Source organism: Narcine bancroftii, chromosome 1 (assembly GCF_036971445.1).
Source record: "Narcine bancroftii isolate sNarBan1 chromosome 1, sNarBan1.hap1, whole genome shotgun sequence".
Classification (NCBI taxonomy): domain Eukaryota; kingdom Metazoa; phylum Chordata; class Chondrichthyes; order Torpediniformes; family Narcinidae; genus Narcine; species Narcine bancroftii.
The window spans coordinates 251,527,734-251,554,537 of NC_091469.1; the positions used below are offsets into that span (position 1 = coordinate 251,527,734).

At 42.8% G+C, this 26,804-nt stretch overlaps 1 protein-coding gene across 6 annotated transcripts in view; it reads right to left on the reverse strand.

The window, feature by feature from the left end:
* The window catches only part of celf1 (cugbp, Elav-like family member 1), a 73,891-nt gene that overhangs the window by 32,551 nt on the left and 14,536 nt on the right, over window positions 1–26,804 (reverse strand). For 3 of the 6 annotated variants that reach the window (XM_069894959.1, XM_069894967.1, XM_069894952.1), the window contains 3 exons: window positions 18,408–18,525; window positions 3,166–3,353; window positions 1,099–1,181 (listed from right to left, as the gene is read on the reverse strand). In XM_069894959.1, the coding sequence (XP_069751060.1) occupies window positions 1,099–1,181; window positions 3,166–3,353; window positions 18,408–18,478 (342 nt within the window). In that variant the 5' untranslated portion in view covers window positions 18,479–18,525. Of the gene's footprint in view, window positions 1–1,098; window positions 1,182–3,165; window positions 3,354–18,407; window positions 18,526–23,971; window positions 23,996–26,804 lie in introns of those variants that run through there. The other 3 variants (XM_069894975.1, XM_069894987.1, XM_069894985.1) reach the window with 2 other exon arrangements.

A 26,804-nucleotide genomic window follows, 5' to 3' on the forward strand; every position in this document is an offset into this window, starting at 1 on the left:
CTCCTTTCATCTGACTGACTCTTGGTTTTCTTGCAGGGCCTGCTGTGTCTTCTTTCGTGAAGACAGACAAAATATCCCATCTCTTGTTTCCTTATTTCCCAGTATAAACCCTCCATGTTTGTCTTTTCTTTTTTATACACCTATTCTCTTTCTTAGTCTATTTTTATAATTACCAGTGTATTCTCCTGCCCTGCTCTTCTTCATATTTTTAATTTCTTGGTATTCCTTTGTTGAACTCTAAAATAGTCCCACACTGCAGATATACTGCTATTTCTGGCAACTTTAGAAACTTTTATCATTAATGTTAATACTATATTTACCCTATATTGTTGTTATTAGACCATCTTTCCAACTGGATTGAGAGGAGGGAGTTAGGGGCCAGTATTTCTACTGCTGCTGCATAACCAGCTAAGTATCTACAGTGTTCGCTGCTTTATAACTTCTATTTCTCTAATGTTTAATTCATTACTTTCTGCCCTCACCCCACTGCACCTGGCTCAGACTCCTCTGGATTAAATTCCATCTCTATAGTTGTGCAAGCCAATGCTTTTCTCCTCATTATCACAGCATGAGGTCAAATGTTCCATCATCTGTAAACTTCTTTATCTTGTCAAAATCATTAATTATAAAATGCAAAGGACTGAATTCCAAGATGAGTGGAGCCCACTAATAACCTTCCAATCACAAAAACATCTCACCAGAACTCATGCTATCCCTGTAATGGAGTCAGCTTTGGATCCAATCTGCCAATTTGGGCATGTCTGCCAAGTGGGAATGATATAAATCTTGGTGAACTTGATATAAATCTTGGTGAAGTTGATATAAACCAGTTCCTCAGCTGGCAGGGTGAATAACTGACACTGGAGGTTACTGGAACACAAAGGACAAATTACTCGGGCTCTAATTGATCCCAGGGCCTCTCCTACATTTCCCAATGGCCTCTGACCTTGCGTCAATACAGATACTTCACACTTTTCAGAGAAGCCAGCAATTATGGTTCGGTGACACTGCCATACACTTAAGTGCAGATCAGTTGTTTATGAGGGTAGAATTCAGATAGTACTCTACCCCAGACCATTTAAAAGGCGACATACTCACCCCAGGCAAAATCTTCATATTGTGAAGGGCGTTTTGTGCTTCTAGTGCTGCTTTACGGGTATAAAATGTTACAAAGCAACAACCTGGAAAGAAACATAAAAATGAAACAGCAAGAACAACCTCAATGGCCAAATTCCATTTGCTTCCAGGCTTCTCCATCTGATCTGGCCAAGGGGTTGATCATTTCTCAGTTGCTTCGCCTTCCCCACATTCCCCAAGGTGCAGTGAAGACCGACACACAGTTCTACCCATGGTAAAGTAGTATGGCTCCACCAACACTCAACCCGTTCCACTATAATTTAAAGGAACATTAGCCCACCCCCAGCCCTTGTGCATCACGCATACACCAGCAGAAAGCAGGCGCTCAATCTGTCATCATGAACCACCGAGAATTTCACTGGGGTTTTCCTTTCTTCTACTGATGACATTCATCAGAAGCTTTGCTTAAATAGGACGCAAAGAATTATCGAGGATGCCTATCATCCATTGCACTGGATCTTTGATCTACTAGCATCAGGAAGGAGCTACAGGAGTATCAAAATCCAGACTGCTCAGCTGGAAAATAGTTTCTTCTCACAGGTTGTGAGATTAATGAACCTTGGGTAGCCTTGGATCTCTCATAAGTGAAACGGAGTAAATTACTTGTATATATTCATTTTATATATTTGTATGTGATTATTACACATGCTGTCTATTATGTGTGTGTATTGTGGTCCGGGAAAACGCTGTTTTATCCAGCTGTATGTGTACACTCCGATAATAATAAACATGAACTGCCTATCCACCTCCTCCTTGAAAGAGGTGTCCAGATACACGTGGTGAATTGCAGTAGGAAACTTTACCCATTGCAGAGGGATCTAAAACTATGTTTAAGGCAAGGGATGAAAGAGGAGCTTTATTCACCTCGGGAATGGTTGGAATCAACCTGAGAGTGTGATCCAGGCAGAGACGCTCACAACTAGCAAGTGTCTCAATCAGCATGTGATGGGCCATGGATCTAGTGCTAGTAAATGGGATTGGTGTAGATGAGTACTTGGTGGTCTGTGGAGATAGCATAGAGTGACTCCAGTTTGGTCCATCCTTTACCACTGCTACCTTCTTGCTTCTCATCCACCTGCCAAAACAGGTTGTGAATAACTTCTCTTTTGACATCTGTCATATCAAAGGTATAGCCACCAGCATTTGCGTGGGTCCCAGTTGTGCCTCCCCTATATGTCGGCCACATGGAATGGTTCCTGTTCCGAACCTACTCCAGACCACTCCCTAACTCTTTCCCCATTACAACAACCGGGGCTGCTCCCTACATCAGTGCAGGGCTCGTCAACCTTATAGACTTTGCTACTAACCTCTGCACCTTCCTCATAAATTCATGGATAATTTCTGATATTCCCATTCTAATTTTTCTATCCAGTGCTGGGAAAGGCCAATGGGTCAGAGCCTGTCTGTAGCTCAGAAATTCCATGACTCCCAGAAAGCAAGGAGCCTGATACCCATTCGAGTGAACTTGCAGTATAATCAGCTCAAAAGCTTGAGCAAAAGCCATAAGCTCATTACTGAATGTTCACCCAATGCACAGCCCGGATCTGAAGTGCAAGTGGCACTGGGCTTTGGAGGAGTTGACCTGAAGGTAAAGGACATCCGCAAATTGGAGGAACAACACTGTACATTCCGACTGGGCACTCCCTAACTAGATGACAATAATATCAACAATTTCCATAAACCCCCTCTCCTGAGTCTCCCCCTTTCCCTATCTCTCTATCTCCTTTCCCTCAGCTCCCCTATTCCTTCCCGCTCTTCCCCAATCAGAGAGCTATCCTCAACCCTCTTCCCCATCATTTCTCAGCTTCTTTCTTTTCTAACCTCTCAGCTGTATCCACCTATGATAGATAAATTAGCCTGCGCGCGTCCCTCCTTTCCTTCTACCCTCCTCTCCCCATATTTTTATTCAGGTGCCTGTCTGTTTATCTTATACCCAATGAAAGGCCCATGCCTGAAACGTTGGTTTCCCTTTACTTCCTATGGATTGCTACATGACCTCTCCAGCAAGATTGTGTGGAGTATGCTCACCTTTACTTTGGGGGGGATTTTGACTTCTGTCGCGGAGTACATTGATCTCATACACAACACCGTACTGTTCAAAAAGTTCCTTCAATTCCTTTTCTGACCAGGACCTCGGAATCTGACCCACAAACATCTTGATGGAGTCAATGTCGGGCTGGTCGGGATGATCCAGAGACCCGTTCATTTTCTTTGGCCTGCACATAGAAGAGAGAGCAACAAATATTGGGTGCAGAGGCAACGTTGGGCATGCAAGCAGGCTGGAGGGGTTTGGAGCTGGCGAGAGGGGCAGGCTGGAAGCAGCTGCAAGCATGCTGGATGAGGGGCCACAGATGGCAAGGGGGCAAAAGGAGGGAGAGAGTGGGACAGAACAAGTTGGAGGTAGGGGAATGGGGGGGATGGAAAACACCAGGGACCAGGGCCAGTATGAGCAAGGAGGAGAGGGCAGCATTTTATCATCTCAATGATGCTGTACTAACAGGCCAGGTTATCTGAGGCACCATTCACCTGCCACTCAGTGATGACGGACAAGTCTGCCGAGCTTTTGAGAGCATGAAGCAGGATGACCCCGTCTTCAGCAGAAGACTGGTCTTCTCATGTACTCACAGATGATGTCAGCAGGAAAGCCCCCCTCCTGTCCCAAATGAAGGCATCTGTATAAATATACCAGTGTTCACTGGGTTAAGTGTTTTACATTGGGGTTTTCAATATTTAGGCTAAAAAAGATAAAAGCCAAAATAGCTGACAAGTGAGGATTTGCATCCTCAAAGTTAACAGTGAAAACAAAATCTGTGCAGCATGTTATAATTAAACAAGCCTTAAATCCCTATTTGATCTCAGATTTGTGTTCTTTCAGTGCCAATAACTATTGTGTGATCATCTAATTTAACCTTTTAATTTTTAATTTAGACATACAGCACATTAATAGGCCACTTCGGCCCATGAGTACGTATCAAGGTATAGGCCAATTGGATGGCATGGACTTGTGGGCCGAAATGACCTATTACCATGCTGTATGTCTAAATTAAAAATTAAAGATTGGCCACCCCTGAAATACATTCTCAGGGATGTTGACACCGTTGGAGATGTAGAGGATAAAATGCAAATTCTGTGTAAGACTCTGATGGAGTCTTGCATTTCAATCATCACCAGGCACTGCAATACACTAAAGTTCCTGTGTGTTTTTTTTAAACCAATGACAGAAAACAAAACCTGCAAAATTAACTGATTCAATATTTTACAACCCATCTGCATTGCAATTTTGCCAAATCTTTATGCCTGTGATTCCCAATTGCCAAATTCCCATGCTGAGCTGTAAGTTCAAGGATAAGGTGATGCAACACTGTGTCAATGGAAGCTCTATAGGCCAGCTCTATTCCTCACGGGGCACCCGACGTATGTTTCTGACCATCAATTTAAATGAGGCTGCAGAGTACTGAGAAAGATAGCAAATAATTTACAGGACATACAGCAAATATAAAATTCTATGGAAATAATTTGGAGCAATATGAATACGATAGAAAGTCTCAGCCAAGACAGAGGAATACTGCAGAAAATATCACTGCTAGCCACTCTCCTCATTTGATTATGACTGGCATGAAAACAGTGTTGAGGCAATTGATACGTACTCAATATCCCGCCCTATAGTATTTCAGAGGTGCATAAGACAGAGACCAATGAGACCTGAGACACAAGCTTTCTTGTCAATTAATTTTAAATACATACCATGCCACCTCAGTGCATTTTCAGCAGATTTCACTTTATTACAAGGTATAGGAAATCAAATAACGCAGCCCCAAATACCTAATCCCTTTCATTTTAATTTTTAAGTTAGAGATGCAGTACAGGCCTTTCCAGCTCACGATCCCATGCCACCTAAATATAGTTATGTGCTGCTTAATGTCCACGATACATTCTGTGAATTTGGGCACTGTGCGATGTGGACGTTGTGTGAACACCATATTACTGTATATACTTAGCAAAGATATATGGGATACTGAACTTATTTATGTAATCATTTTCTTATCCTATATCACACACAATTTAACAAAGAGAATCAGGATCATCCACGTCACTGCTCTCAACTTCTTCATAGTATCCAACGGAAGAGTTTCAGGTGGAATAACCTCCATTGAAGAACTGTCACTCTGTAATGCTTGAAGGACCTGGCTGAGGCTCTTCTTGGGGAGGTGCTGGCTTCTTTAGGAACATGTCCATTGTCATTGGCCTAGTTTGCTTTGTCTTGTCTTCATTAATTTCTTTATATGCAGCAAACATTCCATGAGCATTCCTCTCTATCAGTGAAAAGCGTTCAGTGTTTGAGCCCATCTCAGCATTCTGCAGCAAACTGTTATGGTCTGCAAAGAATGTGGCTAAAACCCTTTTACAGTGAACCTCCTGCACTTGTTCTTCTTCTCCTTCTGCACTTTCCTTTTCCCTTTGCCTCTTCAGCTATTCGCTCTTGCTCTAGCTCCAGCAACTCTTCATTTGTTAGTTCCTCAGGAACCACCTCGAGGAGTTCTTCAATGTCCTCATCATCTATGCCTAGATTCCTGTTGTTGTTTACCCTGTCAACAACAGCTCTACTACTCCTTACAATCTCACTGTCTTTTTCAAATCCCTTAGAAAGTCATGCACATACCACTTCAGTATTTTTTTTCCATATGCCATTCATCCACTCTTTGGTCACATCATCTCAGACCCAAGCAAGGTTCTTTATACAATGGAAAGAGTTATACACCTTCCAGAACTGCATCAGTGTCTTGCCATTGTCATCAGTTGCAGCAATAGCCTCAGGTAGTAGGCCGAGAATGCTGCAATAACCTTGTGGTCCATTGGCTGGATTAGAGAGGTGGTGTTTGGTGGGAGGCACACCACTGTGATGTTGGGGTGGAGGTCACCAATGAAAGGGGGATGTCCTGGAGCATTGTCTACAATTAGCAAAATCTTGAGAAGTATGCCTTCTTCCAAGCAGTACTTCTCCATTTCACTGGCATAGTAATCGAGAAGGGCATCGTGAAACAGCATTTGTGTCATCCAGGACTTTTTATTGCTCCTGTAATAAACTGGTAAGGTGTACTTGTTAATGTTCTTCAAAGCCCTGGAGTTTTCACTATACCAACTAAGAAATGGGTATAACTTGTAGCCAGCAACAGTTACTCCTAACAACACTGTCACTTTTTCTTTAAAAGCCTTAAAGCCTGGCATTGACTTGGCCTCCTTATGTATGAAGGTCCTTTCAGGCATTCACTTCTAGAATAAGGTTTTGTCCATATAAAAAAATTTGCTGTGGCAAATAACCTCCTTCTACAATTAGTTTATCTAATGTTTCAACAAATTCTTCTGCTGACTGAGCATCAGCACACGCAGGCTCACCACTCACTTTCACATTATGCAGCAAAAAATCTTATTTGAAGCTCCTGAACCACACAGTGCTAGCACTAAACTCAATATCGTAGTCTGATCCTGCTCTTTCTTTAAATATCTGAAACAAGCTTCGTGCCTTAGCAGTGATTGTCAACGTGCTGAGAGGGATTCACTTTTGTGATTGGTCATCAATCCATGTTATTAGCAATTTCTCCATCTCGTATTTTTGTTAGTCTTGTAGCTTTCAGTGGAGCCAATCCTTTAACAGCTTGGAGAATTTTTTCTTTGTTTTTGAGGATTGTTGTGATTGTCGAGTGCGAGATGCCTAAATTGCGAACAATAGCATTTACTGTTTTTGCACCTTTATATTATTTAATAACCTTTTGTTTCACTTCCAAATCGATATTTCTCCTTTGTCTCTTGTTGCTGCTATCATTAGCACTGGTTTTGTTGCCTTTGGGAGCTATGATAGAAAGTACATTACAGTATCTACATACATAACCCTTTGTATATAAAAGACATGAGATACACATGTTGCGTGCGGGAAGTTGTTGAGTAAGTCCGGTTATGTCCGCTACGTCCTGTTCTCTGATCAGGATTTCTGAACTCTATTATAAGCTTATGGAATCACGGGCAACGGAAGTATATGCAGTCGGAAGCAATGCATACCTGTACATTCATGTGACCAATTAACCTTCTAACCCTGTACATCTGTGGGAGACCGAATCACCCGGAGAGAATCAACATGGACGCGGGGAGAACATATAAACTCCTTACGGACAGCAGAGAATTTGAACCAGGGTTGCTGCCGCTGTAATTGGTTGCACTAACTGCAACACTATGTTACCATTATTTTGATAAATTTTAAGCCCACCAATATCTCTACTTTCTAAGAAGTCTGAAGAGATTTGGCACATCATTGAATATCTATCAAACTTCTACAGGTGTACTGTGGAAAGTTGCATACAGCCTGGTTTGGAAATTCAAGTGCCCAGGGATGAAAAAGGCTGCAGAAAGTGGCAGACCTGGCCAAGTCCATCATGGGTACGAACCTCCCATTCACTGCAGTCATCTATGTGAGACTCTATCTCAAGAAGGCAGCCACCATCACCTCGGTCACAATCTCTTCTCGATACTTTCTCAGGCAGAAGGCCTGAAAGTATTGAGAAGAGGTTGTTATCAACACCTCTAGGCTCAAAAACAGTTTTTGCCCCAAAAACTTTACCTGGCTCTTGAACCTCCCTGTACTTGCTTAGACATAAACCACCGAAAGGATACGGTTATTTTTTGCACTAAATGCAACTGTGAATATTTATCTATCCTTTTATATTTATTATCTCTTTCTGTCTTGGCATATTGTGGCAATATAATGTTTATCTTTGTAGATATTTTTAAATTTAGACATACAGCGCAGTAACAAGCTCCTCCTTCCCACAAGCCCATGCCTTTTTCCCCTAAGTACACCAATTAACCTACAACCCCCGTACATTTTGAAGGGCGGAAGCCGAAGCACCCGGAGTAAACCCTGCAGACACAGAGAGAACATACAATTCCTTACAGATAATGCTAGATTCGAACCTAGGGCACTAGCACTGTAACAGCATTGCACTGAGCGTTACAGAAATCTTACGCACATGTTTGGATGTAGCAAGTCAGAATTTTGGTATACATATAAATAGCTGTACAGGGTCTTACCACCTGGTCCTAATGCCAACGGCTTTCAATGAGTTGATGGAGTGTATTTTAAAATCCTGTGATGCCTGTGCTACAAAGGGTTACAGACTTCAGGAGAGCAGCGGACTGGCACAGTTCCTTCCAGGAACTGGGAGAACACTCCTCATTAAGAAGGAGAAGCATAGGACCTAATGCTATGGTTGGTGACCACAGCAGCAGACCAGCAAGGGCTCAACTGTTGAAGGACCCAGGCTATTGACGTCTTATGGTCAAAGGACCCACACAGACTGTGGGGTGCTGGAGGCCGGCTCATGGGAACCAGGCTATGCTGTGGTATTTGAGATGTGCCAAGGACAAAAATGGTTCCAGAGAGGACTTGGGGACTGAAAACTTCCTGATCCTATTGGTGGTTTGCATCTGGAGCTTGGGTTGCCAATGGATCAAACAGGATGTAGAGGTTGAAGACTAATCCACAGACACTCAATGTCAGAATCAACATTTATTGTCATGATCATTTCACAAGATTATTTGTTTTGCAGTATAAATTATATTTTCTAAAAAATAAATAAATTATTGAAAAAGAAGAGAAACTGACGTAGTGTCTGTGATTCAATGTCCATTCCAAAATCTGATGGCAAATGGAAAGAAACTCTTTCTGTACCACTGGGTGTCTCTGAAGAGACTCTCTTTTGCTTCTCTTTCTTACTGTTAGTGGCAGTAGTAAAAAAACAATGCTGGAGGAACTCAGCAGGTCAAACAGTGCCCTTTATATCACAAAGATAAAAATATAGTACCAACATTTCGGGCTTGAGCCCTTCATGAAGGTACGGAAAAATGTCAACAGGCATCTGAATAAAAAGGTAAGGGGTGGGGAGACATGGTAGCAAAGGCAGGAGGTAATAGGTGGAGAAGGGAGGGAAGACACAGCAGCAAGCAAGGAGAGGAGGGATGGCTAAGTGAGAGGGAAGGGGGTGGAGAGTTACGGGGGGGGGGGGGGGAAGGAGAGCAGTTCGGGCTGTGAGTCAGAGGAGGCGCCGACTGGAGTTCGGGCGACTATGTGAAGGAGGAGAAGCTTGGAGAGAGTGAGGGGGTAAAATGGGCAAGGGGCCAATAAAAGGAGGGTAACTATAAGGGAGCAGCCAGCGAGGAGCGGCCCAGTGAGTGAGTGGTACAGTGAAGGAATGGGTCTTTGAGGCTTTGGCTTGAGAGGCTTCGGCGAGCAGAGGCTGAGGACGAGCATGCTGGACGAAAGGTAAGACTTTCACAGTTAATTTAATATATCTGTTTATTTTTTTACTTTGTAAGGTGTGAGGAGGAGGAGGGATGAGTGTGAGGACAGTTTTCTGCTCTGTGTCACATGTGGGAAGGCATGGAGTCTTCACGTTTCCTGGACATCCACGTGTGCACAAAGTGTACTGAGCTGCAGTGTCTAAGGGACCGAGTCAGGAATTTGAGCTGCAGCTTGATCTCTCTCTGGTTAGGGAGAGTGAGGTCATCACGGATAAGGACTGTGGCCTGAAGGACCGGGTCAAGGAACTTGAGCTCCAGCTCGATTACCTTACTTTGGTTAGGGAGAATGAGGCTATTGTAGACAAGAGCTACAGGCAGGTGGTCGCACAGGGGCCACGGGAGGAGGGGCAGTGGGTTACCGTTAGGAAGAGGAAAGGGAGGGGTCAGGTTCATGTGCAAGCACCCGAGTCTGTAATCTTCAGAATTCGGTACTCCACCTTGAGTATTGAGGAGGGGGATAGTCAGACTATGGTGGGCAGAGGTGCAGTATCAACCTCTGTGACCCAGAAAGGTAGGGATAAAAGGAAAAGGGCGATAGGTATAGGGGATTCAATGGTGAGGAGGACAGACAGAGGTTTTTGTGGACGCGATAAGGAAAACCGGATGGTGGTTTGCTTCCCTGGTGCCAGGGTCTGGGATGTGACTATGCGCATTCAAAATATCCTAAAAAGGGAGGGTGTGGCACATGTTAGTACCAGTGATGTTGGAAGGAATGAGGAAGTGGTTCTGCAGAAGGAGTACAGGGAGTTGGGTAGGGAGCTTAAAAGGAGGACCACTAAGGGGTTAATCTCTGGATTGCTCCCTGTGCCACGTGACAGTGAAGGCAGAAATAGAATTAGGTGGAGGTTCAACGCATGGCTAAAGGGGTGGAGTAAGAGACAGGGTTTCAAGTTTTTGGACCACTGGGACCTTTTTTCGGGTAGATGGGACCTATAACATAATAATGGGTTACATCTTAATCCCAGAGGGACCAGTCTCCTGGCGGGGGCATTTGGTAGGGCTGTCAGGGGGTGGTTTAAACTAGTATGGTTGGGGACAGGGTTTCAAGTTAGGCAGGACAGCAGGGTGACGGTTAGTAGGCTAAGGAAAGAGACAAGTTTGAATAATTTGAGGGAGGAAAAGCTGGAAGTAGTAAAAAGATGTTGTAGTGAAAATTGTGAGAATGGGATATGCAGAAAGTAGAATGTAGGAGATCACTGAGATGTATTTATTTTAATGTGAGGAGTGTAGTAAGGAAGCTGGATGAGCTAAAGGTGTGGATTGACATGTGGCATTATGATGTTGGCCATTAGCAAGACGTGGTTGAAGGAAAGTTGTGACTGGCAGTTGAATGTTCCAGGATTTTGTGACAGAGTTGGTGGATTAGGAGGGGGAGGTGTGGCATTACTTGTCAGGGAGGATATTACAGCAGTGCTGAGGCAAGGTAGATTGGAGGGCTCGTCAAGGGAGGCAGTGTGGGTAGAGCTGAAAAATAAGAAGGGTGAGGTTACTATTATGGGGGTATATTATAGGCCTCTAAATGGGGAAAGGGAACTAGAAGAGCAAATGTGCAAGGAAATAGGTGAGATGTGCAGGAGAAATAGGGTGGTGTTGATTGGAGATTTCAATTTTCCAAACATATATTGGGAAACACAGTCAGTAAAAGGGCTGGATGGCTTAATATTTATGCATTGTGTTCAGAATTGCTTTTTGCAGCAATATGTTGAGACGCCAACTGGAGGGGAGCGGTGTTAGATCTGTTGTTTGGAAATGCAATGGGGCAGGTGACGGAGGTAAGCGTTGGAGAGAACTTCGGATCCAATGATCATGGGTCCATTAGCTTAATGATGGAAAGGGATAGGTCGGGTCTGAGGTTGAAGGTCTTCGAGTGGGGGGAAGACCAGATTTGGAGAAATTAAGGGATTTGCAGAGTTTTGCCGGAAAGGATGTAGAGGAAATTTGGGGGGAATTTAGCGGTGAGATTTTGAGAGTACAGGATCTTTATGTTCCAGTCAGGCCGAAGGGGAAGACTAAAGGTTCAAGGGAACCCTGGTTTTCTGGCAAAATTAAGAAGTTGGTAAGGGACAAGAGGGAGGACTATACCAAATATAAAAAACAAGGGACTGAGGTTGTTATGGTTGTTACTTAGATTGCACGAAGAACCTTAAGAGAGAAATTAGAAAGGCAAAAAGAAGGTATGAGGAGTCCATAGCTAATAAGGCAAAGGGGAATCCTAAGGGTTTTTACAGATATGTGAACAGTAAAATAAGGGTTAAGGATAGAATAAGTCCACTGGATGATGGGACCATTGAACTATGTCAGGAACCATATGAGATGGGAGAAATATTGAACAATTTTTTCTCGTCCGTATTCACGAGGGAAAGGGACATTGGGCTATACAAGATAAGAGAGGCAAAGGGCTTAGTTATGGAAAGGATAGGGATTAGTAAAGCAAGAGTTTTGGAGCTTCTAGGGTCAATTAAGGTAGATAAGTCTCCTGGTCCCGATGGGATTTTTCCCAGGACTTTAAGGGAGGTCAGGGAACAAATAGCGGGGCATTGTCAGTGATTTTTCAAAGATCACTGGAGGAGGGGGTGGTACCACAGGATTGGAGGATTGCAAATGTTGTTCCATGTTCAAAAAAGGCAGTAGGTGTAGGCCAAATAATTATCGGCCAGTAAGTTTGACTTCAGTGGTGGGGAATGTTATGGAGGGATTTCTTTGAGATAGTATATACGCGTATCTGGATAGGCAGGGATTGATTAGAGGCACCCAGCTTGGGTTTGTAAAAAGAAAGTCATGTTTGACGAACCTTGTTTAATTTTTTGAGGAAGTGACAAAAAAGGTGGATGTGATCTATTTGGATTTTAGTAAGGTTTTTGATAAGGTTCCACATGGAAAGTTAATAAGAAAGGTTCAGTCACTAGGAATTAGTAGAGAGATTGTGACATGGGTTCAGAGGTGGCTGGGAGATCGACAGCAGAGAGTCTATCAGAGTGGACAACTGTATGTCAGGTTGTGACAAGCGGGGTGCCTCAGGGATCGGTGCTGGGTCCTTGTGTTTATCATTTATATTAATGATTTAGAGGAGGGTGTGGTTAACTGGCTAAGCAAATATGCGGATGATACGAAAATAGGGGGAGTGGTGAATAGTGAGGTAGATTTTCTTGGATTACAGAAGGATTTGGCCTATTTGGAAGAGTGGGCTGAAAGATGGCAGATGGAATTCAATGTAGACAAGTGTGAGATGTTGCATTTCGGTAAAAATAACCGGAATAGGACATATACAGTTAGGCACGTAGAGGAGCAAAGGGACCTGGGGACCTGAGGAGCAAAGGGACCTGGGGGTTATGGTACAGAGTTCACTGAAGGTGGATTCCCATGTAGACAGGGTGGTTAAGAAGGCATATGGTATGCTGGCCTTCATAAATTATAGTATAGAGTATAGGAGCTGGAAGGTGATGCTGCAGCTGTTTAAGGCATTGGTGAGGCCAGGTTTGAAGTACTGTGCTCAGTTCTGGTCTCCAAATTATAGAAAGGCTATAGATAAGGTGGAGAGGGTGCAGAGAAGGTTTACAAGGACGTTGCCTGTCTTACAGCATCTGGATTACAGGGAGAGATTAAGGAGACTGGGACTTTATTCATTGGAATGTAGACGACTGAGAGGGGACTTGATAGAGGTATTTAAAATTATGAAAGGAATAGATTGACTAGACATAAACAGACTCTTTCCCCTGAGGGCAGGGGAGGTTGGAAGAAGAGGCCATGAGTTAAGGGTAAGGGGACAACACTTTAAGAGAAATATTAGAGGTGGCTCTTTCACTCTGCGAGTGGTGGCAGAATGAAATGATCTTCCGAATGACAGGGTCCCTTCTGTCATTTAAGGGAAGGTTGGATGTGTACATGGAAGTGAGAGGGTTGGAGGGTTATTGGCAGTGAGCAGGAGGTTTAAGCTAGTGGAGTTGTTCTAGTGAACCGGTGCGGGCTCGAAAGGGCGACATGGCCTGTTTCCGTTCCGTAAATGGTTATATGGTTTTAGGTGGAGAAGGGAGGGAAGACAGCAGTAAGCAAGGAGAGGAGGGATGGCTAAGTGAGAGGGAAGGGGGTGGAGAGTTACAGGGGGAAGGGAAGGGAGGGGGAAAGGAGAGCAGGTTAGTAGAAACCGGAAAAGTCAATAGCTTCTTTTAAACTGCAGCACCTGGATAGCCCTCCTGGGACCCAGGTGCAATTACTGGGGCAAAGGTTCTAGAAGCACCTTTTAAACTGCAGGGGGATCAACCCATTAAATCACCAACCCAGCGATTTAAGGGGGAATCTCGCCCCTGCAAAGACACATCACGGACTCACCGGAAGTACTGCCAGATGTTCGGATGCTGGCTGCCCAGGGACGCATGCATGCGAGTGCTGAAGTCACTGGAATAAGCGGTCGGTCATTTTCATTTCCAAATTGCCCGTGGATGCAACCTAGGTAAGCTTAACTGGGTTCCCTGACTACCTCTGAAGTAGCTCAGGGACCCATTTGGGTTCCGACAGGGTTGACCAGGTCAGACCCTTTCTAACTGCCATGTAACTGGGGTGCTAACCGGGAAATTTGACTGGTTAACCCCATTTTACACGGCAGTGTTAATCTCATCTGGCTGGAGAGTGCCCAGGCGGAAAATCAGGAGTTGTTCCTCCAATTTACAGGGTCTTGGTGGGATATTACATGTATTTTTATCTTTGTTATATAAAAGAACCTGTTTGACCTGCTGAGTTTCTCCAGTGTTATGTTTTTACTTCAACCACGGTGTCTGCAGATTTTTGTGTTTTACTTCTTACTGTTAGGGACGCCAGCAATGCTAATAGCAACTATTTGTTTGCCTTATGACAGGTAAATGGAAATAATGTGTAGAATTACATTTTTTTGCATTATTACATGACATAAAATGAATCTTGCATCTTGAATCCTGAATTATGTGATGACTGATCTTCATCAACATAGTATGATGGCAGCCACTGCATTAACCCCCAACTTTTTCCCAGAGTTCAGCAAGGACCCCTGTACCCAAGTCTCATTCAGCATGAGGTCTTTGACCTGTAAGCACACAAAGCACCATGAAAATCTTTGGCCAAGCCTGGGCTGCTGGGGGATATAGCCGTTTACTGGGAGAGGTGACTGTTTGCAAAGGCAGGTCGAAGGAGAGACCACAAGGAAGGGAGGTGAGAAAGAAAAGATAGAGAAAAAAAAAATGCAGGAGTAAATAAAGAGATGGTGGTGGGGTTTACCTAAAATTAGAAAAATCAATGTTTAAGGCTCTCCAGGAGGAATATGATGTGTTGCTCCACAAATTTAGGTTTGAAAAGAATGGAAGTCAGAAGTGGTGTTTTCTGGGAGGGAGTACATCTGAAACGAGAGTTCTGATTAAGTAATGATACAACATTTTCTTTCATATGTTTTTTTATAATTTTTTGTGATTGTAATTCCTAAATATTGGAATTGATCTTTCACTTTAAATGGAAAAGGAGGATACACAGAAAAATATCCTTTTATCTTTAAAGATAAAAGGTAAAAGTTCACTCTTGTGAAAATTTATTTTAGAACCCAAAAATTGTCCAAATTGAACGAGCATTGTTAATATATTCGGTATAGAACCATCCAGATTTGAAATAAAAAGCAATAGATCATGAGATACTTTACATTCAATTTAGTTTCTGGTTATTCCTTTAAATTCTCTACACTGCCAAAGGGCAATGGCTAATGGTTCTAAGACTATATAAAAAAGTAATGGACTTAATGAGGATCCTTGTCACGCTCCTCTAAAATAGCTTAAACATTTTGACTGTTGTAAATTAGAACAATTGAAGACATAGGACATAAATATAATAATTTAATCCAATTAATAAAATCTGGACCAAAATTTATTTTTTTTTTTACATAGAAAATAAATATTCCCATTCTACCCGATCAAACACTTCTTCAGCATCTAATGAAAGAACATCTAACATCTATAACCGGTACCTTCTCTACCACACATCACCTACAGGACAAAAAAAAATTGCTGGAGAAACTCAGCAGTTCATGCAGCACCCATAGGAAACAAAAGGCAGTCCATGGTTTAGGCCTGAGCCCTTCATCAGGAATAAAAGATAGTGATGCCCTGCTGAGGTTCTCCAGCACTTTTGTGCACTTCACTAGACCCAAGCATCTGCAGATTTTCTCGTTTACCCCCTTTTCTTCTGCCTCATCTGTCCTGGAAGAGGGAGGATAAAGGGCAGGATGGAACAAGAAATTAAATTGGATAGTGAAACTAGATGAATAAAGGACTGGCTCCATGTTGAGTGTACCTAATGTACATTGTTGTTGGCCAAAAAGAAGAGAGCAGAGCAACTTTGGAAACAAGTCTGCAAAATGATCTGAACCTGACACTGGATGAGGCCGAGGAAAGACATGTCATTGTAGGAACGATTGGGGTGTTGAAATGGTTGGCTATAGAAAGCTCAAGTTTAGACCCACACAAACCCACAGGTGTTTTTTTTCAGATATTCTCTCCCCCCCCCCCCTCAGCAAATACCACTTCCATTCTTTTCAAATCCATCACCCTCTCTAAGGTAATGGTCCCTCTCCTTTTAGATGGTGTGGGCCTCCCCGCCAGGTTCCCAAATGAACACTTACTTACCAAACCAAATGTTCACCTGTGCCTCAAGTACCCTGTTATCAATATCTACAATTTCATTTAACACCACACCTGGGGGAAAAAAAATACATGGTTCTAAGAATGAATGACAGAAATTCCAATTTGTGTGCTTTCCATTTTGATCTGTCAGACTATTCAACACATCTTGGCTCAGTTTCCATTCTATCTCAGTCACTAACCACCATCATATATAAAAGTGTTCCAGTTGAATGAGAAAACAACTTGGCCATTATCAAATTTGAATTATTCTAACTTCCTGTAGGTCATAGTTAGCAAAAAACAGCCCATTCAGTTTGGTTTTCGTGAATATCCTTAAGCACCCAGGACAGGTTGGGCCCATTTTCCTGGATTTCTGCTCAAGCCAACTCTAAAAGAGATAATCAAACTTTTTTCATTCATGTCCACAGATTTTCTCTCCACAGGGGCACTATTTTAATGAATGTCTGGTTGCACTTTGAGGAGTCTTAAATTAAAACTGTCATCCATGTCTTCACCACTGTAAAGATTATTTCTTTCAAATATCATCCTGGTCATGCTCTCTACCTCTGTTTCTTTCAACTCAATCCCAATTTTGTGGCCAGACTCCCTCTCAAAGTTCACCCTGTCAATTTCAAATTAATTATTTTTCTTCAATTGTCCTCATTCTTTATGTGGGTTACAACTGGTACCTTCTCTACCACACATCACACTAGATCCATTTTCCATAATATACACCTCAATGCTCAGGACAACACAACCAAAATAATAGGGTAGCTTTCCATCTAATTTTTGGCTGCAATTTCTCAGTTGGGCCAGGAATGTCTCAAAAGGCAAGTGCACATATTGTTTCTGTATAAAATAGACTCCTTTAGGCTGTGGCCTGTCAATCATTAACAATGGAACACAGCATACTGTATGCCTAGTTCTCAAAGCAGCAAGGTGATCCACCTTCACCTCCCTGGCAGTTTGCTCTGTTTCAGTATCATCAACGTAAAATGGCAGCAACGAAAGACAAGCAATCCCAGGCCTAATTAACAGCAGTACCTCCCAGAAAGTGGGCTTGGAGACCCAGACTAAACACAAGGTCCTACTGCTCTTTCGACGAGGCATCGCTCACTCTACAGCTGGTTTCACCACCAGTGGAAAAGGCAGCACAAGGAGAACGCTGCTCCATCAGCCATCAGTTGGGCACTTAACTGCAGCCCCATCGACCCACCAGCTGGATGGAAGAAATTCTTTGGAAATTTAGATGATATCCCTGATCAACATTTTTAACACAACATATGCTGCCAAGATTTGGACTCGGGAACAGGCTGCACTTTCCTCATTATTTCTAAACAAAATTACTGCACTTGAAAAGCAACTCTTGCAGTCCATCATAACAATCATTTGCAAATCTCAGTCCATCTCCCTACGCTCAAGTATTTGCATATTACCACTTACTGTTAAACAAGCTCTGCATAACTGCAAATTTTTTCCTTTTTTTTTAAATCAACAGAAATTGAAAAGCAATTGGCAGATTAGAAAAGAATAGGCCAGGATGATAAAGGGAGTAGGAGAAATGAAATTGGAATAACAGCTGCACAAACTTTAAAACGTGGGTTTAAAACGATTGAGTAATCGGCAGGATAGGTACAAGTAAGCAATAACCTGTAGCTGACATTCAGAAACAAGGAGCGATAAGATTAGAGAAAGACCATTCTATCAAGCATAGTTCAACATAAAGTAATGGAGATCTGAAACACTCAAAAGGTTTGGATGCTGGAGAACAATTGAAACTTTCAGGTTTGAAACTACGCAGCTTCACATCGGAATGAGCGTATGATTGTGAAAAAGTAAACATTAGTATCAAATACAGGGCAGCATATGACTGTAGCAACAGAAAACAACTTTCATTTAACCCACATACATTCCTGGTGATGACAAGGATTAGATATGAAGTGGAAATCCCTCAACACTGACACACCTAACATTCTCCAAATTTCTAACAGCACGGATTAGATGCGGACTAAAAACCCAAAGCAATGTCTTTGCAGACGTACATGTTGTTTCACAATTATGTGGAGCTACACCAGTAACATCCACACCAAGATAAACATGAATTAAGACTGCGCGTTCTCCTTGTAAATAATCTTGCATACTTGCTCTGAAACGTATTAGAGCTAGCAACGAAACAGAGAGAGGCAGAAAAACAGGTTGAAAGCTCGCGAAGCATGTGGCTCAGAGGTCTGCTGTAGCCCTGACAGCAATGTTTGCCCACCACACGCACACAGTGTGGCCCCTACTCACACAGGGTTAGAGCTCAGGGTGCAGTGATCCACCATCATCTCCGGCAGGAAGTCCAACTTGAAGGAAGACATTCTCCTGGGTGAGGTTGAGACAGGCCTCTCCTTACAAGGCTCCACAACTTCTCAAAATAAGAACAAAAAAAGTATATATTTTCTTTTTAAAAAGTGCTTCAAAAAATTCTCTGCAAATGGATGGGGACAGGTGCTGCAGGGGTTTGACGGAAACAACTTACACTCAAGTCCTGTTACACATGCAACCTCGACCCCCCCCTCCCCAAATAGCAGCTGCTGTGTTTAACAGGTGAGGGAAAACTGGGAGGGGGGATGGGGGAGTTGAACCTGGGGGTGGGGGTTCAAGTCAGGAACAGTTTGGACTGAATGAACAGAGTGAAAAAGAATGGGATGGCAGCTGGATTAAATGGGAGGCAAACTCACAAATACTATTGCACCCGGACACACAATGGAAAGTGCTGAACCAGCAGGGCCTTTGTAAAATGTACAACCAAAGCAATACCAAAATGCAACGTTAGACACATTCACTGTCAGATTGATCACGATACGGCCACTTGATGATTGGGAATGAAAGCCCGCTCGTTGGTTTAATCCATCATTAATGTCAGGCAGTCTGACATCAGCACAGTGCTCAGTTGCTCTCCATTAAGTTGGGGTGAGAGAAGGGAAGTGCATGGGAATGGAGGGGTACAGAAATGACAGGCCAGGCACCAAGGTCATGGAATGAACAAACTGAGGCCTGCCACAACCAACAGCAAGGGAATGGAAGTGCCCTAGTTATACCTTCCAAGATAGTAGTGATATAAAATAAAGTGTCAGTCAGACCCTAGATGGATCCTCTTTTCAGCTTCGGTATATATTGAAATGATAGATGATTCCCCAGGATGACTGATGGTTCAGCTGGTAGCTTTCAGTGGCGGATGCAGGTTGTGGTTTCAAGTTCCACTCCAGAGACTCAAGTACAGACATCACAGCTGCCATGCCAGTGCAATGCTGAAGGAGATAAAAACCTACCTCCGGCCCCCTCAGGCATCCAGTGTTCAAAGGGTCCTATAGAAGTGTTTTGATGAAGCGGAGAGTTAACTCCAATCTGCTGGACAATATTCAACTGATATTCGAACTGATACTCGTGGGGTGGGGGGGGGGGGGGGTGGGAAGAAATGATTTTGGATCTGGCTATAATGAAAACAGCTACAATTCCTCAATTGCAATTTACTTTACAAACTGGAAAATTGACCAAGTCATCCTTATGGTTTGAAAGAGAGAGATGGGCACATGGGGAAGAGCAGGACAAGGGGGAAACAGTCCATAAACCTGACGATAAACTGCCTGCTGCCCTGTTTCACTTTTGCTGACAAATGCAACAGACCTGTAGAGCTTCCAGAGAACAAGCAACATCGATGATTTTGTGCCAGGAGCAAATCTAAGCACACTGATTTCATCACTCAGATCCTTTTGAACTGAGACTCTCCTGTGTTGTGCTATTCCAATCTATTTTTCCTCAGTTGAAGTCTCTTTGAGGAATTAAGTTACAGGGAAAGATTAAACAAGTGAAGACTTTATTTCCTGAAGCATTGGAGAATGAGGGTATATTTGATAGAGGTATACAAAATTATGAGGGGTATAGATAGAGTAAATGCAAGAAGGCTTTTTCCCATTAACGTGGTGAGACAAGAACTAGAGGACATGGGTTAAGAGTGGAAGGTGAGATGTTTAGGGGAAACATGGGGGTGGGGGGGAACCTTTCTCATGCAGAGACTGGTGAGAGTATGGAACGAGCTAATGTGGGCTCACTTTTGACATTCAAAGAATGGATAGGTACATGGATTGGAGGGGTATGGTCTGGGGCAGGTCAATGTGACTAGGAAATGTAAAAGTTTGATACAAACTAGATGAGCTGAAGGACTTGTTTCTGTGCTGTAGGGTTCTATGGTCTGAGACCATTCCACTTTGTTATAGTAAGGGCAACCTTAAACTGGAAAGGGGTGATAAAAAGAAAATTCATGAGGATGTTACCAGGACCAGATGGGTTAAGCTGCAAAGGAGAGTCTGTGACTTTGCAACTGAACAATTTAAAATAAACCTATTAAATCAGTGAGCTTTTTTTGACAGTGAGAAACGGACTGACAATTCCAATCACTTCTGCGGTCTGCTGCCTGAATGCAGAAAGGCCCAGCTTCCTGAGAGGAGTTCAGGCATGTTCTGACTGTGGTCCACACTCCTCTCCTACTCCAGTGGCCATCCGCCAGCGAATGAAGTTTGTCGTTCACATTTTTAAAAATTCATTGTTTATTTTTACATGATTTAAAAATGATCTAGTGGTTAAGTGACTGAAGTATTTTGATATTTTTTTTTCAAGTGTACCCAACTGAAATGTGATCTTTCTTCTTTTTTTAAATTTAGATACACCATGGTAACAGGCCCTTTCGGCACATGAGCCCGCACTGCCCAAATACACCCATGTGACCAATTAACCTACTAACCCATCTTTGGAATGTGGAAAGAAACTGGAGCACCCAGAGTAAACCCATGCAGACATGGGGAGAACGTACAAACTCCTTTCAGACAGCGGCAGATTTGAACCTGAGTCACTGCCACTGAAATCCCACTGTGCTAACTGTTACATTAATGGTGCAGCTTAACAGCACTGAGCGAAACTGAATATTTATCTCTTGCTCCGTTCATATTTATTATCTCTTTTTCTGTCTTACTACATTGTTCTCATTTAATTTATTCTATTGTAGTTGGAGCATCTTACATTCACATTTAGCAAAGCAGTTAGCATGGCGCTATTGCAGCACCAGCGACCTGGGATCAGATCCGGCACTGGATCTGTCATCGCCTGCAGAGAGTTCGTACATTCTCCCATGTCCTGTGTATTTTCCCCGGGTGCTCCAGTTTCCTCCTACCTTCCAAAAAGTATGAGGTTGTAGGTTAATTGGGTGTAATTGGGAGGACTTGGTTTCAATGACCGGAATTGGTTTCTACTAAGTAGTAAATTTTTTTAAATCCTTGGCCTGCAGCAAACAAAAATTTCTGGGCGTCTGTAAATTGTACTTATGTGTATGACAATGAATTCAAATCTCAATCACCTCAAATGTTTATCAGAATAATTATATTTTAAGAGTTATTGATTATTTTACATGTTTCCAAATAGTAATGATATGATAGAGTCATCATTCTGTACAGCATGGAAACAGGCCATTTGCCCAAATATCTATGCTAACCAAGTTTCCCATTTGAGCTAGTCCCATTTGCCTGTGTTTGGTCTGGTTCCCCTTAAATCTTTCCAATCCACATACTTGTCCAAGGTCTTTTAAATGTCATAATTATATCCTCCTCTACCATTTCCTCTGGCATCTTGTTCCTTGTCTGAAAAAGTTTATCTTAAAAAGTCCCTTTTAAATCTTTCCCCACTCACCTTAAACCAAAGAGCTCTTGGTTTAGAGTCTCCTACTCTTGGGAAAAGACTATAACCCTCATGATTTTGTACAACTCCACAAGGTCATTCCTCAGTCTCCTTTCCACCAGGGGAGAAAGTCCCAGCCTATCCAGCTTCTTCAAGTCCTGATAACATCCTCGTGAATCTTTTCTGCACCCTTTCCAGTTTAATGATGCCAATCCTACAGCAAGGCAATTACACCCTCAGATATTAGTCTTTTAACTGTCTGACAGACAGCGAATCTGGAGTGCGACTTAACCAGCAGTTGAGACATTAAATAGGGGCGGAGCTAGCATTTTTGACAGGAAGGGCCACACACTTCCCTGATCACAAAATGCCCCCACAGCCACTTCCAAGAGAAAGAGCAATCAAATCATTCCAAGAGCAAGACTGAGGCTGTATGCTGCGCACCATAGAATATTACAGCACAGTATGGATCCTTCAGCCCACAATGTTGTGCTGACCTAATGTAAACCCACTCCACAACTATCAACCCTTCTCTCCCTTAACCAATAACCATATGCCTATCTAGAGTCTTTTAAATTCCCTTATTGTACCGGTCTCCACCTCCATCCCTGGCAATGCATTCCAGGCACTCACCACACTGCGTTAAAAAAAACTGTCTCCCTTAAACTTTCCTCCACTCACCTTGAACAAGTGTTCCCTGGTATTGGCCATTGCTGCCCTGGGAAAAAGTGCTAGAAATCTACCCTATCTATGCCTCTTATAATCTTATACAACTATTGTCACTTCTTATCCTCCTAAGAAAAAAGCCCTAGCTCACTTAATCTTCTCAGAGATTGTTAACTTTGATCAAATATAAAAAATTGTATGACAAATGAGAGTACAAAACAACTTCATTAGCTTTGCAAAGTGGATGCTCTGTCACACAAGAAGCCCTGTTGAAACCTACAACAAGGTCTGCATCCAGGATAGCAGTGCCTATAATCAGCAGCAGGCACGAGGGGTTGCAGACTCCAGGGGAGTGGCAGACTGGTGGACAGGGCACCAGAAAACAGGGAGACCATCCCCTGTCTGAGAAGAAGCAGAGGAGACAACTCACGGGACGGTGACCACGGCAGCGGACCAATGAGGGGATTCTGCAGCTGAAAGACCAATGCATGCAGCGGACTGCAAACGATTCGTGGCAAGGAACCCACAGAGGCTGTGGAATGCTGAACACTGCGCCGAGCTGTGGACTGCTGGAGACTGGCTCGAAACCGGTTAAAAGGTCATTCAGGCAATTTTTGCTGAAGGCGAATCTGTCCGCCTTACAGCAGGCAAAAGTAATTTCATGCAATATGACACTGTTTTATTACAATGACAATAAGTTGAATCTTGAGATAGGCACAAGCCATTTTATATGGTTTAGCTTCTCATTCTAGAGCTTGTTCTCGACTATTTACATGACCGGTAATCTGAAGATTTCAGCAAAACATCTTGCATGAGTTTTGAGAACAGCATGCCTTGGCTCTCATGTCTTGCAGCTCTGCTACTAAAAAAAAAATTTCTTTAACAGACTAGTATTTTCCCATAAAAAATATTCTTTTTAAATCTTTTCTTGCTGCTAAAATTTATAGAAAGGAAAGAAGCAAATAAAGCTAATCTTTGCTATAACCTATCACAACAGGGCATCAATCATACCAGTGCCCAAGAAGGACAGGGTTAAGCTACCTACATCAGGCTGCTTTTCATCAATTACAGCTCAGCTTTCAACACCATCATCCCCTCAGTACTCCAAAACCTGCCCTTGCACCTCCCTTTGCAATTGGATCCTTGACTTCCTCATCAGAAGACCAGTCATTACAGATCGGTAACAACATCTCCCCATCACTGACCATTCACACAGGCACACCTCCAGGATGCATACTTAGTCCACTTCTCTACGTTCTCTTCACCCATGACTGTGTGGCTAAGCACAATTCGAATCCTTTTACAAATTTGCCGATGAGAGCATGGTTGTCAGCAGAATCACAGATGGCAACGAGGAAGCGTGCAGGAATGAGGTAGATCAGCTAGTTGAGTGGTGTCCCAACAACAACATTACACAACATGAGTAAAACTTAGGAATTGATTGTGGCCCTACAAGAAGAGGAAATCAGAACACAAACCAGTCCCTGTCGAGGGGTCAGCAGTGGAGAGGGTAAAGAACTTCAAATTCCTGGGTGTCAACATCTCTGAAGATCTATCCTGGGACCATCATGTCGATGTAATCATGAAGAAGGTTTGCCAGGGGCTTAACAGGTACTCCCTGACCTACAACCATAAAGGGTCAGTCATATCGCAAAATGAACACAAGCCAGAATATATCTTAAAACAGACTTTTTAATCAAATCATCATAGATTTCACGATATCAACTTCCTGAATTTGTCGATCAACCTTGGCCACATTCTGGTCCATGTTTACTTTGTTAGTTGCCATCCCAGGGTCTGTAGGCTGGGCGCAGCCATCTTGATTCCTGTGCGCATGCGCAAGTCTTCAGTTGACACAGGCGTGGTGGGTTCGCATATTGGAGTTCAGTTGGCACATGTGCGAAAGTTAAGCACAATGCACCAATCGAAGATTACCACGCGTACACAGGAGTCAAGATGACCGTGCCCAGCCATGGACCCCAGGACGTTGACTAACAAGGTAAGTACACACATTTTGGCTCTTACATGCCCTGTACCCCTGTTATAGTTTGTCAAATACAACATAAACCCTGTAAATTTATATTTTTTCTTAATATTATTTAAAAATTTTCGGTCGTATGTGTGGATGGACGCGAGTCACATAGGTCGCAAGTTGGAGAGTTTGAGGAGATTCTGTAGGCCACCAAAGACTCTTGCAAACTTCTGCAGGTGTATGATTGGGAGCATTCTGATTGGTTCTGATAGCGGTGTCAATGCACAGGACAGGAACTGCAGAGAGTTGTTAACTCGCCAGCGCCATCACAGGCACCAGTCTTCGCTCCATCGAGGGCATCTACAAGAGGCGGTATCTTAAGAAAGCAGCCTCTATCCTCAAAGACCCCCACCACCCATGCCTTTTTCTAATTGCTACCATTAGGAACAAGGTACAGGAGCCTGATGATGCATGGCCAATGGTACAAAAACAGCTTCTTCCACTCTGCCATCAGATTTCTGAACAGACAATGAACCTATCTATGGACACTACAACACTTTTTTTCCCACAATTTATTCTTAAATATTTTATTTACAGAACCATAATTTATTGCTATTTTGAACCTGTAATGCAGATGTTCATGACAATAAACCTGATTCTGATTCTTCTCCAATCCAGGCAACATTCTGAAAAATCTCCTCTGCACCCTTTCTGAAGCTTCCATACCTCCTTATATGATTAAATTTAAAAAAATTAGAAATACAGCACAGTAACAGGCCCTCCTGGTTCATGAGCTGTTCAAATACACCCATGTGTATAAATTAACCCTCAACACCTGTATATCTTTGGAAAGGGCGAGGAAACGGAGCACCCAGAGGAAACCCATATGGAGAATGTACAAACTCCAGATTTCAACCTGGGTTGCTGGCCTCATAATAGTACTGCACTAATCATGTGACATCAAAAACTGAACTCAATAAATTGTACACCATCTAATGATGTCTACAATAAAGGTTCAGAGGAAAGTAAGGATGGACAACATTCCATAAGTCAAAGAAACTGGTGATTACATCATAATATGTCTAACTTAATTCAATTAGTGAGAAGTCAGACAGGCTCATCTGACAGAAGCAATTGTTGTGGGTAACAGAGTGCTCAGGCCAGTAGAGCAACGCCTAATAACTCCAGAAACACGGGTTGAATCCTGACCTTTGGAGCTGACGGCGTGGAGTTTGCATGATCTCCCTGTGACTTTGTGGGTTTCTTCTAGGTGGGGTAACAAAGTGCTCAGGCCAGTAGAGCAATGCCTAACAACTCCAGAAACACGGGTTGAATCCTGACCTTTGGAGCTGACAGCATGGAGCTTGCATGCTCTCCCTGTGACTTTGTGGGTTTCCTCTAGGTGAGAGTTGCGAAGTTAATTGGCCTCCTGGTACAGACAGGAAGAACTGATGCACATGTGCAAGTAAAATAGGATCAGTGCAAACAGATAGTTGATGATCATCATGTCTCACTGGGCCAGGCTTATTCCATGATGTATGAGCTTATAACTTATTAGGTTAATGTTGTCAAGAGACCACTTTGAATATAAAGTAATATAATTGATTATTTTTTTAAAAAATACACAAAAGTTTTGGAGGAACTCAGCAGGTAATGCAACATCCATGGAAAGCAATACAATCCCAAGAATGAGAATTAACATATGAGGAATGTTTGATGGCCCTGGTTCTGTACTCACTGCAGTTTAAAAAGATAGGGGGAATTCATTGAAACCTACCAAATATAGAAAGAGGTGGATAGAGTGGACGTGGAGATGTTTCCAGCAGGAGTTGAGGACCAGAGAGCACAGGCTCAGAAAAAAAAGAGATGAGAAGTTGCTTCAACTAGAGGGTGATGAATCTGTGAAATTTGTTACCACAGATGGCTGTCATTGGGTAGATTTAAAGCAGAGGTTGATAGATTTTTGATTAGTAAGGGTGTCAAAGGTTATAGGGAGAAGGCAGGAGAATGGTGTTTAAAGAAAGATTACATCTGCCATGATTTGAATGGCAGAGCACATGCAACAGGCTGAATGGCCCTTTTCTGCTCCTGCCTCTATAAATTATAGTCAATAAGGGATCCAGAAAGCATCAGAAGTTTCAGCTTACTGGTATCCATAAAGGATCAGAAGCTTGTGTCCTCTAACACGTGGGGATAATTTAAAATCATTTGCATTTTGGATTCTTCCAATGAATAAGAATTATAAATTGTCATTCTCAGTGTCTGTGAAGGGACTCTCTTTTACTCTCCTCTGCCTGCCTTTAAAAGGTTACATATAAGAAAACAAATGTTGTGTACTT